Below are 16,599 nucleotides of genomic sequence, written 5' to 3'. Positions count from 1 at the left end.
GCAGTGCTAACGTAACGTGGCGGGGTCAGTGGCAAACGGCTGTGCTCCGATCGATCACTCCCGTCGTGGAGTCACTAGGACACGACCACCGCGTCGTAAACAGTAGATCCCCCCCGCACCGCAGCCACTTCCACGGACATGAAAACGTCCAGGTGCGAGCGCGACTCGCCACCAAAGATGAACTTGGATGATCTTTACACGAGGGTTATCCAGCAGATCCAGATCGAGCTCCGCTGAGCTCCGCGCGACGTGCATGCAGATTGACGAGCTATGGGAGGCTACGGCGCTGATGGACGCGCGACAGGCCACCGTGCCACCGGGAATCACTGGAAACCACTAGGAACCACCGGATACGACCGGATATCGTCGGGAACGTGCGCTGCGGCGTGAATCTACGGGAAAGCACACGCTAAAAAACACGGGCTATCCTCTGCACGAAACAACGTCCAGGGGTGGGGGTGGGGGGGATGACGACATCAAAACATGGCGAACATGGCGTCATGCCTCTTCCATCTTGTTCCGTCAGCGCCGTAGTCCGCACATCCGGTTCGGACGTTCCCGGTTCCCCTCACTTGTCTCTTGTCCTACTTATCGTTTTTTTTTATCTTGAGTTATCGGAGTTATCCTCTTTTCGAGTATTCGTAGATACACCATACTCTTTACAAACGGAATCTTTCATTTTATATTTATTCTTATCAACGTATAGTTATCGTTGTTATCATGTTATGATTAGATTTGTTCTCGCGATTCGATGGAATTTTTATTTCTCGTCGAAAGAGCCATTCCGTTCAGATGAATTGACACAATCAAGTTTTACCCGTATAAATTATTTTTTTCTGGTGCAAACTTTTGCACAAGCTGTATGTAATATCTATATACATATCGTATATATGTGTATGCATACACAAATACCGCAATACCTCTATTTTTTGGGAATCATCGAAATCGAACTGCTATGAAGCTAATTTAAGTTACTAGAAACGCGTGCAGCTAACTAGTGCATAATCTAGTAAAAAAGCAAGTTTGTCCGATGAATTTGCCTGTTGATTGGCTACGAGGTAGAGAATTTCTCGAAAATTCTCTCTTCTGCAGCCAATAAAATTATAGACTGCGCAAATTTGAATGCGCAGAAGCATAAAATTTTGATCTGGTAATACTGAACTCCGTTATCGCCGATTATTACTAAATGACGTTTTCCCAACGTCGTGAGTTGTTCCACAGCGTTTTGTAACATTTTTGAATTTTGTAATCTGTTGTAAACTGTAAATAAATATATTCTCTCTACATTTCTAGATTAAATAGATAATACAAACGTAGTCATGACGGAAGCATGGAGATTGGATCATCGCGCGAGAAAGAGGATCAAAGAGGTGAAAAAGAAGGCTCGACCAGGTAAAGAAAATGGAACTTATAACCTACGTTACAAAGTGGCACACCGATATCGGCTTTTTTCGTTTTCTGTTTCATGTATCTGTTATACGTAGCAAAAGTTAAATGCCCGAGCTTAATAAGATAGTAAAAAATCGTGTTCACCGACTTTGTACGATTATTTCCAAGAAGAGCAAGACAGAGCACTCCCCTGAGACCTTGAATGACGATGATGTAATTCAATTTCCCGATAATCTTAATCCACTTATTCACCTTTAAAAATCTTTAAGCATCCATCAAATCAATTCGAGATCTATGTGTCTTGATTGTGATCTGTAGAAACACATTATATCACTATTATTATAATTCCATACAATTTTATATATAAATTAATTTAAATTATGAACTGATATCACCGAAAACTCATGATATATACTTCTAATGATACTATTTGAATGTATATACTTTTAAGAGCTCGCTGATAAAGCCGCGTGGATCCAGCATGGCTATTGTAAAATTTTTCAAAAATTCTGGGAATTTCAAGACAATGCTGAACGAATCGATGAATCCAGTGTGACTACGGAAGAATTCGTAGAAAAATATGAAAAACCTTATAAGCCTGTGATAATACGAGGTGTTCAAAATGGCTGGAGAGCCCAACATAAATGGACTATAGAGGTTGGATCTTTTTTAATGTGATATTTATCAGTTTATTTTGTTCTTTATAAGTAGATAAGATTGATTATTTAAAAAGATGTACTTTTCAAATATTAGACAATTTTATAATTTGATTTCAACAAACTCTAAATTTTATTAATGTATTCAATTGAAAGAAAAGTCGTATCTTTAATGCTCATACATTGTAAAAATAAGTTTTAATAATTCTGATTTTCTCATTTGATTCCAGAGATTAGCAAAGAAATATCGAAATCAAAAGTTTAAATGTGGAGAAGACAATGAAGGATATAGTGTAAAAATGAAGATGAAATATTACGTTCGGTATATGTTTAATAATGAAGATGATTCTCCTTTATACATTTTTGATAGCTCGTTTGGTGAACATCCAAGACGAAAAAAATTATTGGAAGATTATGTAATTCCTAAATATTTTCGGGATGATCTTTTTCATCATGCCGGCGAACATCGAAGACCACCATATCGTTGGTTTGTTATGGGGCCTGCAAGATCTGGTAAATATATTGGACATACATTAAAATATCTTTCAGCACATGCGTGCATTCTTGAGTTTTTAAAAAAAGTAATTATTGCGCTAATTAAAAAATATGTACATTTTGTTTTCAAAAGATTTTGAGTATTAAAAAATTACTAATGTAGATGCTGTTTTAAAAACTGTAGCAACGTCTAGGAACTTTGTGTTACATGTGTCATATGTCAACGAATTTGATTCCTATGTTAATAATGCAACAGTTAATATTGAGTTAGGGGAAAAGTTTCTTTACAAGTTGATAAAAAAACTTGGCAACCCATATATTCTATTTTTAAAAAATTAAAAAAAATTGGCAATTACACCACTTGATAGAGCAACATTTCGGCTTTAAGTATCTGTATTTATAATTGTGATACGATGATTTTTAATTTTACGAACAGTAAAATCAGAATGTTCCTTTTTACTTAATCTGCGAGTATATCTCAGGAATAAAAAATCGTTGAAACATTTTTAAAAAACGATTTTGTGTAGGGAAAGTTTCAAGCTTTTACGATTATAGTCAAAAATTTGCTCAAAATTTTGTTGGGCTTGCTATAAACCTACAAAGTAAAAAGAAAATTTTTCTTTTTTTTCAGTTTTCTATATATAAAAATTCCAAAACTTACATAAATTCAAAAAATATAGTAACCATTCGAAAGTAGAAATTTCAAGCTTTAAACGCTTTCTTTAATTTAAATTTTGATCATTTTTAACGAAGATATTGATGGGGAAAGGTCTTTTTCTATCAACTTGTAAAAAAACTTTCTCTAACGCAATAATATGTAAAATACATTCTATTAAAAAAAAATCACAACAGGCACAGGAATACACATAGATCCATTGGGTACCAGTGCATGGAATGCATTAATCTCTGGCCATAAACGCTGGTGTCTGTTTCCTACACATACTCCTCGCGAACTTCTAAAAGTAACCGCAGGCGAAGGTGGTAAACAAAGGGACGAAGCCATTACATGGTTTTCAATTGTCTATCCACGCACAAAGCTACCTACTTGGCCAAAAGATTGTCGTCCAATAGAAATTTTGCAAACTCCTGGTGAAACTGTTTTCATTCCTGGCGGATGGTGGCATATTGTATTAAATCTTGATGAAACTATAGCAGTCACGCAAAACTTCTGTTCGCGTACTAACTTTCCAGTAGTTTGGCATAAAACGGTAAGAACTCGACGAGTAAAATATACATAATTATTACAATTAGGAAATATTATTAACGTAAGATTATTTACAAGAATATTTGGAGGCACGCACGCATAACAAATAAGCATTATGCAAGCTGTAATAATAAATTAATCATAGGTACGAGGAAGGCCAAAATTATCGCGAAAATGGTTAAAAGTACTCAACGATAAAGAACCTGAACTGGCAACCTTAGCAGAAACTATAGATGTAAAAGAAGATACCGGTGTTGCTAGTGATTCCTCAAGTGGTTCTTCGAGTAGTTCATCGAGTAGTACCAGTAGTAGTCAATCTGAGGATAGTGAGGATGATAGCGGTCAAGAATCACTTACCGCGCATAAAAAGAAAAAGAGGTAGTATATACCGAAATGCTATAATCATCATGTATTATTCCTTTCCCTCTTTTTTTTTATACAATCGATTTATGTGACAATTATTACTATAATTAAGGTGTATGTATATATATATAATACTGTTTTAAAATTTTCAGAAGAAAATTGAATAATCAACCCTGACAATATCCAGTATTTGGAACCTACAGAGACCTCAGACTGTACAGTATTAACCAACAATTATTGTTTGTACTAAGAATAAATATAATAATTATTATTATTATCATATCTTTATGTTCATAACAAAATAAATATCAGATAACACATATAGCTTTTTTTCTATAGATATAATACTTTATCCAAGCCTTATGTTTAAGCATCTTATGATAATGCACATTATTCCTACTTCAGACTTTAACATTATGATTCGTCATTTTCTTAGACAACAAATCTACATATTGTCCTGCAGGTTTTTTTTTATAATTATCACATCTCCTAATACTTATTAAAATTACAATAAAGTCAAAATATATAAAAATATTTCAGAAGAGTATTCCCAACAATATTAAAAAATGAATGCAATAGCAAAGTATAAAAAAAGTACGAACTAATGGATCAAGTGCATTATCACTTAAAGTAAACGAAAACTATACAATTGCAAATTAAATACAATTTGTAGTATAGGACACATATGTGTTAGCTTTTGAGTGAGTTGCTCCTGTGGAAGGTCCTTACATCTCGTTTATAGTAGTTCCATAATTTCACAGTTCCATCGCTTCGTATCGACATGATGACCATGCAAAGCACCAAAGTGGAGTAAACAACATAGAAGCAAATAATAACGAATTAAACATCCGTACACACTAGACCAACACAATTGTCATAAAACTGATTAAGTTATTTATTTTTTCGATTCATTGGTTAGCAAGAGAATAATTATACATCGTTGATGTCGTTTGTAGAAAAAAATATGCTTGTAATCGGATATCTCGTGCATTTAAATTTGAACTCAAATATGATATTGCAATTTTGAAAATTGTAGATGGACAATTAAATTATGCTAATATGATTAGCAAAATCATAATTGTGCAAATATAAATATAGACACAAAGTTCACAAAATGTAATTGCGTATATTTATTCGACTTCAAACATTAATAATTAGTATTGTATGTATTATAGTGTTGCGTGAAATGTATAGTAACATTCAACGAACGTTACACAGAATAACAAATAATGTAACTATTTTTATGCATAAAATGCCGCATTATGTGTAACATATTTTAAATGTTCAACTATAAATAAGCATGCGCATTATCACAAAATATAAGATAAGTGCATACACAGTATCGCACAGGCAAAAAGCAAATAAAGTTAAAGGGAAACTGTGGAGATAGACATAGATAATGAGGAATCGGGTATACGCCACAGCTTCACTTCTCCGGAGCTGAAACCAACATCCGAGACGTTATTTTACTCGGAATTGTCATAGTATATGGACTTGCTGAACCGAAGTATGCATATACATAACATATGCCAACAGTCAATTCGCGAAAAACTATTGCATATCGTTGTATTGAATATTATTTTCGTGACAGATTTAATTATGAAAGAGCATTAAGACATTTGAATTCTTTTTACTTACTTGCTCGCTGTAAATATATGCTGCTGATTGGTCGCGATAGCATTGATAGCAGAAGCGTGTGCTCGCACTTCTCCAATAGGCGTACATTCCCCTAAATAATCCTTAGGAACTGACCATGCCTTCAATATACCACCGCGACATCCCGAAATCATTATGGAACCATTATTTATTGTACATAATCCCAAAATCCAATCTTTATGAGCGTTATTTAGAGATTGAACCAATTCCATTTTGCTTAGATCCCATCGTTTTATGCACATATCTCTAGAACCTGAAGATCAATTAATGATAATAAATTATTCATTACATGTTTATATATTACTCAATAATGCGCAACAAATAACACACCAGAAAACAATGTAGAGCCGATTGTTGTTAAGCATTGAACTCCATCATAATGTGGTGGCGCTAAACTAACGGACGGTCCGGATATATTAGGCTCGGCAAGAGATATCAGATGATCCTTACTACCTGCTATTACTTTGCCATCCTCAGCAACAGCCAAACACATAACGGCCGCTGTGTGTGGCGTGCTCAATCTAGTTGTATATGTCAATTTACGAAGATCCCATATTCTAACTTTATCACTAGCTGCAGTATATAGTTCCTGCTCGTTCAAACTGAGTGCTAAATCATTAATTGTTGTTTCGCCCACAGGAACTTGAAGCATTCTAGATGGGGTCGACAGTGCGATAGGACCGGCCTGAGTTTGACCCGAAGAAAACAACGTTTTTATGCAGTTATTACCACTTCTTAAATCCCAAACTTTAACGTATGCCGCAGATACGCTAAATAAAAGTTGATGAACAGAGGAATACTTTACAGCAACGACATTATTAGGATGTCCACTAAAACTTGAACTTTCAATTCCTGTTTCCAAATCCCATACTTTCACGGTGCGATCTGAAAAATTCAAAGTAACTCGTTTGTTATCGCTATTACACCCGAGCAAATATTTTTCGATATTATTGACTTGCAATTCATATACAATATATACCTTTCGAGCCACTGAAAAGTAAATCCGACGTCACGCATATAGTAAGAACAGCTTTGCTATGTCCTTCCGCAATATGAGAACATTGCAAAATGGCCCGTGGTTGAATCTGATGGAAAAATCATATCTAATACTTGGCTCCGGAAGAGATGGGAAGAGAGGCAGAAAGCTCGTTACCTATTTATGCTTACCTTACCCTGATACTGCGAAATAATTCCTTTCATTGGTTGTGGTTCAGACGCAATTAACTGTCTGCTCGCAGTTAGTCTGGAGAATACGTTTTCTTCGCGGCTATTGAACCGTCTGTACGTAGTAGGTGACCCAGGAGGTGAAGATATATCCGTATGCGCTACCTGCTCCCTAATATGTGTGTTATGTTAGCATGTTAGTTAGCCGGCATTTGGCTAATAATCTCTCATGCCGACTTGAAAATCATATCAGACATGCATGCATAGGAAAGGTAACGAAACGTTATTATATCAATCTAGTTTACGTATAGGAGTAGTGCGCAATTAAACACAAATATTAATTTCAGCCATCAAATGCAAATTTCGTACTTAGAAATATGTAAGTAAGGAACAGCCAAAAGGAGGTAACTTTCGTCAGTTATCGAATTTTCGCGTCTTATTTAAAATTTGGTCATTTATTTTTTATCCTACATACAAAAAATATATAATTTTTACGTCTATACATATTGAAGATACATGTTCCATTTATAAATTAATGTCTTTTTTTATTGCCATCATTAATATGTTAATATAAATTAACATAAAGAATTAAATAAATATAGAATCTATAATGTGTTAGCGATTCATTGCAAAAACATATGTGTAGAAATATAATATATATTACTGAAAATATACATGTCTTACTTATTTGTAAATATCTAAATCTAGGTTTATTATTAAAAATACCATTTGCAAATAAAATACAGTTATTGTATAAAACTTATACTCCACATCACATATACATGTGTGTGTGTATGTAATATACTTCCCGCATATATTTATATTTTATTTTACAATATACACTTTTGGAAATGTTTGCTGAATATCTTATCTGATGATGAGCCCAGAGACACACGTTTTATACATAGGGAGAATAATATAACAGATACCTTTTGCAACATAATACTATTATATGTGCGTATATGTTACAATTTATATATTGAAAGATTGTTTCTTTTATTAAATGTGTGGCATTTAACATTAATTCACGTGCTTTCGCTCATTTTGTGCACAAGCGCGCGCACGTCCTAATTATTAATTATTATATTCTTAGGCACGAAATACTTGCACTTGATTCCTATCTTAAATAAAATCAATAAAATAAAGTTTATCTGGAGAAAATAAAGGTCTTCAGTAGTGCATGGAGGATATAAAAAAATATATATATATATATAAGGAATACAAGAACAAGAATGTGCTGCAGAAGAATCACTCACATAGAGCCTCCACCTGGATGAATCGGTCGTCGCAGAGCTCTGGGCGATGTGCTGTCGCGACGACTCATAGTTGGTGATCCACCAGTTACAGTGCCACTGTACGGATTTCTGGTTAATACCAGTCCTCTGTACACAGAAATTAAACATATGTTAGAGAACTGTATATTCACATACCGAATTATTACCGTATAAATTTTCCCGCACATGTATCATTTTTTTTCTAAGAACATTGAGTCTAAAAGACATATACTTACTTTAGGCTACCCGGTGCACTGGGAACTCTGGTAAGAGGATGATTATGATTTTGATTTTGATCATCTGCTTTCACATTTTCCGGATTAGCATGTATACCATAAAGAAGTTCTTGCGGTTGTGTTGTTCTTCTTCTAACTTTACTATTGCGCTGCCTTTCTTCACCGAGTATAATTTGGCCGTAACTTTCACTATTTCAGACGATATAAATAAAAATGAGATACGTATGTATACATATATTAATGTAGAAAATGAATATCGCAGTTAGTTGGTACATAGAAAGAAATAAGTAAGTAATCTCGAATTGGATTGTATAAATATATGTTGTTGAAAGCGTTTGAATTACACTTTTGAAAGTTTTTCTTTTACACTTTTTATTATCATAATTCGAAAGTAGAATGTTTAGAAATTATTTAGAGAAATATCGCTTGACTTACTTGTCGGGAGAGGAACTCCTTGAACTGGCTGGACTGTAAGCTAATACATTATTCTGATTGTTTGTGAGAGATAAAAGATCTCTATCGCGTAAAACATGCTCCAGTAATTGATGTTGTACATCGCTTTCTTGTGCAACTTGATTGAGCCGTGATTCCATATCTCGCACCTCGAGCTGTTTTTGTGCGGCTATGCAACTTTGCTCCACTGTAAATGCGAGCATTCGTTGAAGTAAGTACTGTGCTTCATCTACCGTTCGAATTGTGGAGATGAGCGTTTCGACACCGGGTTCACCCTCCGCTTCACCATCGCCCATTTCAACCATGTCTCGCTGACATTCCGCGATACTATCCTGTAAAATTATGCACATTATAATAAGAATAAAGGAATGATTAACGTTAAATTACATTAAACTCTCGTTAAAGTAGATTACCTGCAGATAACTGATTTTACTTTCCACATTATCGATTTCTTCATCAATATCGGCGGTGTCACCTCTTGCACTTGTAATTTGACTCCTGTGCTTTTGAAGCTTCTCCAAATCTCTCCCTAATTCTTCTCTTTCTTGAAGTAATCTTTCCATTTCTCTTTCCGTTTCTGCGGCAGCTTGTTTTGCTAATGCTTGTTTAGCGATTGTTCTTTCGAATGTTTGCCATCTTTGCTTCAACGCTTTAGGATTGAGTGATTTGACTGGTGCACGACCAGCAGCTTTTTGACTCAATCCTTTATCCCTCTTTCGTAATGCCGTTACTTCTTCTTGTTTACGTCGAAGAACAACTTCCTTCATTCTCTTGTCAGCTTCTAGCGTTCTGATGACATTTGCATGCCTACGACTTTCCTTTCGTAATTGTGCTATTTCTCTATTGCGTCTCAGTTCGTTTTCTTTGTGTCGTTGAGCTTCTTCTCGCATTTTATTTAAAAGTTTCACCTTTGCCCTTTTCATTTCCGAAAGTTCATTTCTCAAGCCTCTCAACCTATTTTCATTCTGAGACTGGTTTTTCAATAATCTTGCATGTTCTTTTTTAGCAGATTGTAAAAGTCTCATCTCTTTTTGCATATTAGCGAGCTTCTTCTCGTATTCGTCGCGTAATTTTTTCACTTTTTCGGTAGGCGGCGTAGGTTGTTGCTGCAAGGACAGCAACACTTTATCCCTTTCTTCTTGAGTGTCTCTAATACGAGCTTGTAACTGAGACAATTTATCCTCATAATGCTGCTTCATAGTTTGCAAACGTCTTTGAGAAAGCTCAAGTTCTTGTATTAGACGTTGTTTAACATCAATGTCAGATGTTAGCGCTTCCAATTCACGACCCATAGCTGCTTCTTCCTCGTCTTCTTCTGTAAAAATAACATAATTATTATATATAATATAATGGAAACACATGAGAGCGTTAGATATAAAAGATGCTGTAAAAATATATATACATAAAATATACGTATTTAAACATACCTTTACGATCAGAATCATCGTCGGAATCATCTTCGCTTACCGAATCCTGCGCATTCTCCGCATCGTCTATTTCTCCCTCATCCACTGACTTGATAGTATTACTACTGTATTGTTCTTTCAAGGTTCTTAACGTTTCTATTTCTTTTTCGACATCTCTCTTGGCATCGATCAATACGGACGCAGAATCGGAATGAAACGAACTATCCCCATATGGATTCGCTGCGCTAACCTAATGAATATTTTATTAATATCGATCAGTTTTATTATATCTTTGAACATAGCAATTCATCATACCTGCATTTGCCTTTTCTTTAGTTGCTGGTACATAGCTTCCGCTTCCAACAGACGAGCTCGTAACTCCTCTATTTCTTGAACGTAACCTTGTATCAAACTAGTCACTTGATCATCACCTTTGCCCGATGTCGCTACCCAGTGACCCGCTGCTTTTTCTGCCAATAAGAGAGCGTTCTTGGCTGTTAATGCATCAACCGTTTCCGAAAGTGCTTTCACTCTGGTGCGAAGACTTTGTAATTCGCTACTCAACATTTGATTTTCATGCCAGGCATCGTTAACACCGTCTTCACCGACGATTCTCTTGCCTAAAGAAAAGAAACAGGTGTGTAATGTTACGTGTAATATGAAAGTATTATTATAATATTTACATTTCAAATTATATACCTTGTCTATATTCCATCAATTCCAATTGAAGCTGTTGAATTTCTCGCCGTAGAGAAGCGATCGTTCTCGAGCTCTTATCCTGATTAATAATAACTTTATTCTTTATATTCCTTGCTCGATTTGCATATTTTAACGTACTTAGAGTTTCCATGAAATCCCTGTCGCTCGGTGATACGCACGCTATCATAACGGTTTGACTATTTCCTGTAATGTAAATCGTAATTGTAATGTAAGTCATAAAGTAGGCTTAATTAAAAATATTTTATATGCTTATATACCGCAACTATATTGTATTACCTCCGAGGGAATCTTGAAGTAATCTAGTTAACTTTGAGTCTCTGTACGGTATGTGTGAGGCTTTCTTCGTTTTATCACCGAGAGCAGAAATGACATTACCCAAGGCTAACTGTAGAAAAAAACATAACATACATAATCAAACAGACACTCTTTTTATCTTATTTTTTTTTTGTCGAAAAGATCTACTCTTACCAATCCACAGTTGATAGAAATGCCCTCCTTTGCTCTATCACCGGTAGCGCCCGTTCTCTTTAATCTCTCGGAACCGGCCAAATCGACAAAGTGAAACTTGGCGGTTAACGTTTCAAATTCATTCGTTAACTCGACACCACTCGTATCGACATCCGCGTCGGGATCCTCGACTTTGATGCATCTTTGCTGTTTGATGTATAATGTAAATATTGCATGCGATCTAGAGGATTGCGTATTCATTTGCGTGGATCCAGTTGTGCGCGATAATGCACCCAATCGAAGGTACTCTAGTGCTTGTTCGGGACTGGTTACGACGCGTGGTTCTACACCAGTTAAATGTATGTTACCCATTGTATCCTCATGAATACGTGCACCACCTCTCGGTCCTCCTGGCTCTAATAAATCTTTCAAATCTTCGTTATATAATTCTAAGAATTGTGCTGTAACCTGCGGCATATAACGAGAGAGATCGTCATTGTAACAATGAAATCAATAGTCCGACCGAAATTTTTGCCAAAACTAAACCGAAATACTCGACTGCGTGTCAATTTCAATCGAAATCGAAACCAAAATTAAAAAATAAGAATTCTTTAAAGGCCATATGTATAGACATATCCATGTATCATATATTTTTTCTTCATAATAAACATCATAATTTATTGAAACAACAATTAGTATCTAAATTCTAAGCAGAATAAGGCTCGTAACATATTCCTGTAAGATTTGTAAGAATTTTTAAATATTTATACCTTTATACAATATTTTTACATCTTCTTTATTATAGTCATAAAATTTACAAGAAATCGTAGATATTTACTTTAATAATCATACGTCTTATACGATACATACGCATAAAATTAGAACACTAGTCATAAATTCTTACTAGTTTTACGAATCTTACAATTCTTTTTAGAATTGACCCATAAATTTCGATCGAAATCAAAAACCGAAATTTAGTTTGTGTCAATTTTGGCCAAAGAATATAAGTACTTTTCCTTCATAGACATCATAATTCAATTATTGAAACAACAATTATACATGTTAAAATTAATTTTTATGAAGAAGAGAAGCTATATGGTTTCGAAACTGACGCGAGTGTTCGTTTTTAGTTTCGGTAAAAGTTTCAATTGAACTCTAGAGATCAAAGATAAAAAACAAAGCACAAGTTGAATCCCAGATAATTCAACGGACCTTAAACTCCGGAGGCATTTGCGCGCGTTCCCTTGCACGGTTCTGCTTATCCGCTATTCCATCGAAAAGATGTTTAATAGCTCTAGGGATGATCCCGACGATAATTTCATCGACTTCTACATCGAAACCAGTGCCCATGGTATAAGTTTTACCCGAACCGGTTTGTCCATAGGCGAAGACCGTCGCGTTGTAGCCATCCAACGCGCCTTCCACCAGACGGTTCACGCATGTTTCGTAAATCGCGTTTTGATTCACCTGAGTATCGAAAACGTAATCGTACGTAAAGGCCTTGTCGGGTCCGAGAAAAACTTGCGGCTCCCCTTGAGGTACTTGAGTACAAATCCTGCACATGTCGATTACTTCGCGAGCTACTTGAGGCCTTATTCTGCAACAGACAACCAATTTATCTAATGGTTAAAAATAATGAAGAACAACAAACACTTTGCGGTAATCGCGGTATCATTGGTGACGAAGGTCACTTGTATCTCCAACTTTGAAGTTGAAGGTGCTCATTTCTTAGACGAACGATAATTAAGCCCACGCGCTTGTGTCATAAAAGGAGATACTCGAGAATCGATATTTGCAATCGTCCGTGGAATTCGTTCGAGTCCAAGTTTCTTCATGCGTCATAACGTGTTTACGCGCAAAAGAACTGCAGGTATCTCGCGCTTCTTTGTTCTTCGTAATGAAGGAAAAAAAACTCAAAACTCAGCTAGGCATTCAGAGATGTTCCAGAGGTACACGAGAAATATTTATCTGAATAAAAGCAGTTAGCCATGGCAAAAATTCTTCAACTATCTCGTCATTCACAATTAATAGAGAAATATGCGTGTTTGAATAAGCGGAGTTTCTAATCAGCCTCTCAATCGACACCGGCGTGTCACCGGCGCATCACCGGCATGTATCAAATGTCGCGGACAAAAGTCTGAAAAAGGTTTTCAATTTTATTATATTATACAAATGTATTATTTACTTACCGCACGGCAACGCGTACGCTCGAATCGTCCGCCATCTCGCTACGTTTTAGTTATTAGTCGATGCTATGCTCAACTATGTGAGGATCATAAGACAACTTTGGCTATATTAGGCTAAAATTAGGCCAAAATAAATCAAATGCGAATGGCTGCAGGCAGTTGCGATTCTCCGCTATGCGACAATGTCAAGAACGTTGCTCGCGCACGCGTTATCAGGCACAATAATTGGAAAAATTCGACCATCTCCGATGAGCGATGCACGAGAGACTGTACATTTCTCTCGTGACGTTTACGAGTAAAAGCGTTTCACTTGATAACTCGATTCACTGTACACGACGGCAACGGCGGCCGTCACTAAACCAATCACCAAGCATGACCAAACAATCATGACAATAGCGTGGGAGCTTGAGCTGCCTCTCGACTGTCTGTCAGTGGTGTCAGTACCGTCAGTACCATCGTTGTTTCTACTGCTTTCTACACGGAGCACTCGTGAACATATATATATACGAACATATTGTATATATAGTAAAATTCATTGAGAAAGGCCATGTCGTATACTGCTGATTGCTGAAGTGAAGCAGTCGTGAGCAATCGTTAAAAACGATGTACAGTATAGTCGGAGAGAAACCTGAGAGAGGCCATCTGGGACTATCCCGGGCGTTTTTCGCTCGAAAGACACAGTACACTAGCGACACCAATATCAATTTTATAAATTGATGCGAACTACGTATCATATTTCCGACATTGTTGATAAAGTTAGTAGTATTTATCGGTAAACCAATCGATAAATTACCCTGTCAGTATTTATATTATTGGTAAGAGCGGTAAGATAAATTTTTAGAAAATTACTAAATTCACGAAACAAATGAGTAATAAATGGCATGGTAATTTGTTATAAATTAATGGTACGCAATATATTTGCAGCTTATTCATTACAAGACTTACGATTTTCTTTTATATATATATATATATATATATATATATATATATATATATATGTTATTATATATAATTTAAATTAATAATCATAAATTACATTGTAAATTACAACATTTAAAATAAATTAAATATTTTATTTTAATTATACAGATGTAATAAGTTAAAAGATATTAGATCTAAGTCCCGTCTCAATTTCTCTTCTTGCTGAATATTGTCGAACCATCTCGATACGTGAATATATTGTGCCTTTTGCTGAAGGCTTAATTCTTTCTGTAAAAAAATAGTAAATATAATAATTATATAGATGCATATATTATCATTGCAGCTTATTACAATGCGTTGTTACCATGATGGAATGTAAAACATAATACAGCACAATATCTGCAATAGTCTTCTTTGTACCAGTTATATATGGTATATCTTTTATTATCGTATTCAATTCCTTTAATTAAAAGTTGGATTAATATTATATTTTCTGTAAGAAACACATGCTTTATATATATAATATACATGTATGTAACACTTACATTTAATATTCTGTTGGCATTGACAGGAATATCTGCATAATTAATATAGATTACAATATATTCTAGCCATTGCTGTATCAATGCTTGTGTTTCTTTCTCATTACCAAGTATATCGGAACATTTTGAATTCCTTACAAGCGTTTGCACAATAGTGCTAAAGCCTTGAATGGATGGTAAATTCTTTTCTGCACACTCTGGAATAAATACTACCTAAAACAATTATGTGCGACATACAGGGTAATTTTAACATATTTCGTCACCCATCATGAGCAAGTAGAGTGAATCGAACTGAGTCGAAAAGTCATCCACCATTTTACACAATAGTTAACGAGATATTAATTACTAAAAATTGCCAAATATTGGCAAATCTATAATATTATACCTTATTTTTCATTGAACATATGTTATATTTGGTAACATATTATAATAAAATATTGTTATTATTGAACACATTTACAGTTAAATAGTTTTATACGTGTGCACATAAGTGATATCGGGTAAATATGTGGAGCAAGGCAGATATTTTTATGAAATAATTTAATACTCACATTTTTATCAGAAACTTGCAACTTTCCTGGAGAAACATCGAGATATTGCGCTATTCTTTCTATACATTCGATATTACATAAACCCATGATAAACAAAAATGTAAATGCAATATTATAACTTTCAGAATTCAGAAGAAAGGTTGAAGCGTTCTTTGTGATTGAAATAAACCATGGTGTTAAAAGTATATAGGTGGTCCAACTGGCCTCCTCAAATTGATTATTTTGGAAGACTGCCACCAGAGTGTCTGAAAGTCAAGTACCATTGACTATTTCATTTAGGCCGTTCGTGATTTTTTTATTATATAAATGCTAGACAGTGGTTGTAGCCTCTCCCTCGAAATTCTAAATAATTTCAATAATTTCATAAGAATATATAAAATATTGTTGAATCGTAAATATCAATTTGTTTTGAGAGAGGATATTAAATCCTGTTGGAATAGTTTTCATATTTAATTTAGTTGCAAAAATATCGTTTATAATGTATTAAAAATATATTTGTTGATTTTCAGGATTTGTATTTGATACGTAAACAAAAATTCGATAAATTACACGGAAAACAATGTTGCTGTTAGTACAAACACAAAAAACGTTGGGAGAACGTCAGCACTTAAACTCGCAAAATCTCAGTCGGATATTAATATTTATTATTTAAATTTTTACACTATAATCTTTGACATATTCTGCGACTTGTAGAGCTATTCCGAAACTTTACAATAAAATAATGAATTTTTAATATTTTGTCGAGTTTAGTGAATTTTTTTTCAAACGTTAAAGTTATGTTACGAATTTTCGAGTTAAAAATTTTCATTAATGTTATATTATAGTTGAATATTTGAAGAAGTTTTCTGGAAAGTTTTAAATCTTTAAATGTAACAGTTAAAAAATTATGGCAATTTATATGCAGCGTTAGCGAAACGTTCGACGCGACATTGCAAC

General features: G+C 34.7%; 3 protein-coding genes and 1 long non-coding RNA gene across 8 annotated transcripts; 2 read left to right on the top strand and 2 right to left on the bottom strand.

Annotated features, from left to right (window-relative positions):
- The first annotated feature begins 5 nt into the window (after window positions 1-5).
- Window positions 6-4,427, top strand: PSR (bifunctional arginine demethylase and lysyl-hydroxylase PSR). 4 transcript variants are annotated; one of them, XM_087409096.1, is made up of 7 exons: window positions 6-24; window positions 1,294-1,392; window positions 1,841-2,046; window positions 2,276-2,558; window positions 3,393-3,748; window positions 3,890-4,122; window positions 4,260-4,427. In XM_087409096.1, exons 2-7 carry the CDS (start codon window positions 1,320-1,322, stop codon window positions 4,282-4,284), a joined length of 1,176 nt encoding a protein of 391 aa, XP_087265222.1. In that variant the 5' UTR covers window positions 6-24; window positions 1,294-1,319; the 3' UTR covers window positions 4,285-4,427. The 4 variants fall into 4 exon arrangements, with proteins under 4 accessions (XP_087265222.1, XP_087265214.1, XP_011051086.1 ...); XM_087409088.1 differs by having other exon boundaries at window positions 15-152; XM_011052784.2 differs by lacking the exon at window positions 6-24 and adding an exon at window positions 1,104-1,205.
- Window positions 4,131-14,210, bottom strand: Klp31E (kinesin-like protein 31E). Of its 2 annotated transcripts, none has more exons than XM_011052787.2 (16): window positions 13,653-14,210; window positions 12,676-13,060; window positions 11,485-11,931; window positions 11,293-11,401; window positions 10,996-11,199; window positions 10,612-10,916; window positions 10,318-10,546; window positions 9,304-10,205; window positions 8,873-9,222; window positions 8,438-8,626; window positions 8,184-8,309; window positions 6,931-7,099; window positions 6,743-6,848; window positions 6,094-6,648; window positions 5,746-6,016; window positions 4,131-5,547 (listed from the first exon to the last, which is right to left on the bottom strand). In XM_011052787.2, the coding sequence occupies exons 1-16, from the start codon at window positions 13,685-13,687 to the stop codon at window positions 5,475-5,477; spliced, it is 4,455 nt and encodes a 1,484-aa protein (XP_011051089.1). In that variant the 5' UTR covers window positions 13,688-14,210; the 3' UTR covers window positions 4,131-5,474. The 2 variants fall into 2 exon arrangements, with proteins under 2 accessions (XP_011051089.1, XP_011051088.1); XM_011052786.2 differs by having other exon boundaries at window positions 4,131-4,876.
- Window positions 14,211-14,701: 491 nt separating this feature from the next.
- AIMP3 (aaRS-interacting multifunctional protein 3) lies at window positions 14,702-15,795 on the bottom strand. The gene is made up of 4 exons (XM_011052785.2): window positions 15,664-15,795; window positions 15,116-15,325; window positions 14,935-15,030; window positions 14,702-14,858 (listed from the first exon to the last, which is right to left on the bottom strand). Exons 1-4 carry the CDS (start codon window positions 15,748-15,750, stop codon window positions 14,727-14,729), a joined length of 525 nt encoding a protein of 174 aa, XP_011051087.1. The 5' UTR covers window positions 15,751-15,795; the 3' UTR covers window positions 14,702-14,726.
- LOC105144097 (uncharacterized) lies at window positions 15,217-16,396 on the top strand. Its single transcript, XR_845853.2, has 3 exons — window positions 15,217-15,352; window positions 15,789-15,945; window positions 16,173-16,396. It is a non-coding gene; the product is annotated as an uncharacterized LOC105144097 (long non-coding RNA).
- The last annotated feature ends 203 nt before the right edge of the window (window positions 16,397-16,599 follow it).

This window comes from Acromyrmex echinatior, chromosome 1 (genome assembly GCF_024713525.1).
Source record: "Acromyrmex echinatior isolate Ae372 chromosome 1, ASM2471352v2, whole genome shotgun sequence".
NCBI lineage: Eukaryota > Metazoa > Arthropoda > Insecta > Hymenoptera > Formicidae > Acromyrmex > Acromyrmex echinatior.
Note: the sequence above shows the minus strand (reverse complement) of the source record. Positions and strands in the feature narration are given on the sequence as shown.

Coding starts and splice junctions, on each gene's coding strand:
- PSR (XM_087409096.1), top strand. CDS start 1,320: ATGACGGAAGCATGGAGATTGGATCATCGCGCGAGAAAGAGGATCAAA. Junction 2,559..3,392: donor TATGGGGCCTGCAAGATCTG/GTAAATATATTG, acceptor AAATCACAACAG/GCACAGGAATACACATAGAT. Junction 4,123..4,259: donor GCGCATAAAAAGAAAAAGAG/GTAGTATATACC, acceptor TAAAATTTTCAG/AAGAAAATTGAATAATCAAC.
- Klp31E (XM_011052786.2), bottom strand. CDS start 13,687: ATGGCGGACGATTCGAGCGTACGCGTTGCCGTGCG. Junction 10,206..10,317: donor CGATGATTCTGATCGTAAAG/GTATGTTTAAAT, acceptor TTATTTTTACAG/AAGAAGACGAGGAAGAAGCA. Junction 4,877..5,745: donor CATATATTTACAGCGAGCAA/GTAAGTAAAAAG, acceptor GTCGATACGAAG/CGATGGAACTGTGAAATTAT.
- AIMP3 (XM_011052785.2), bottom strand. CDS start 15,750: ATGGGTTTATGTAATATCGAATGTATAGAAAGAATAGCGCAATATCTC. Junction 15,326..15,663: donor TGCAAGTTTCTGATAAAAAT/GTGAGTATTAAA, acceptor TAATTGTTTTAG/GTAGTATTTATTCCAGAGTG. Junction 15,031..15,115: donor ATGCCAACAGAATATTAAAT/GTAAGTGTTACA, acceptor TTTTAATTAAAG/GAATTGAATACGATAATAAA.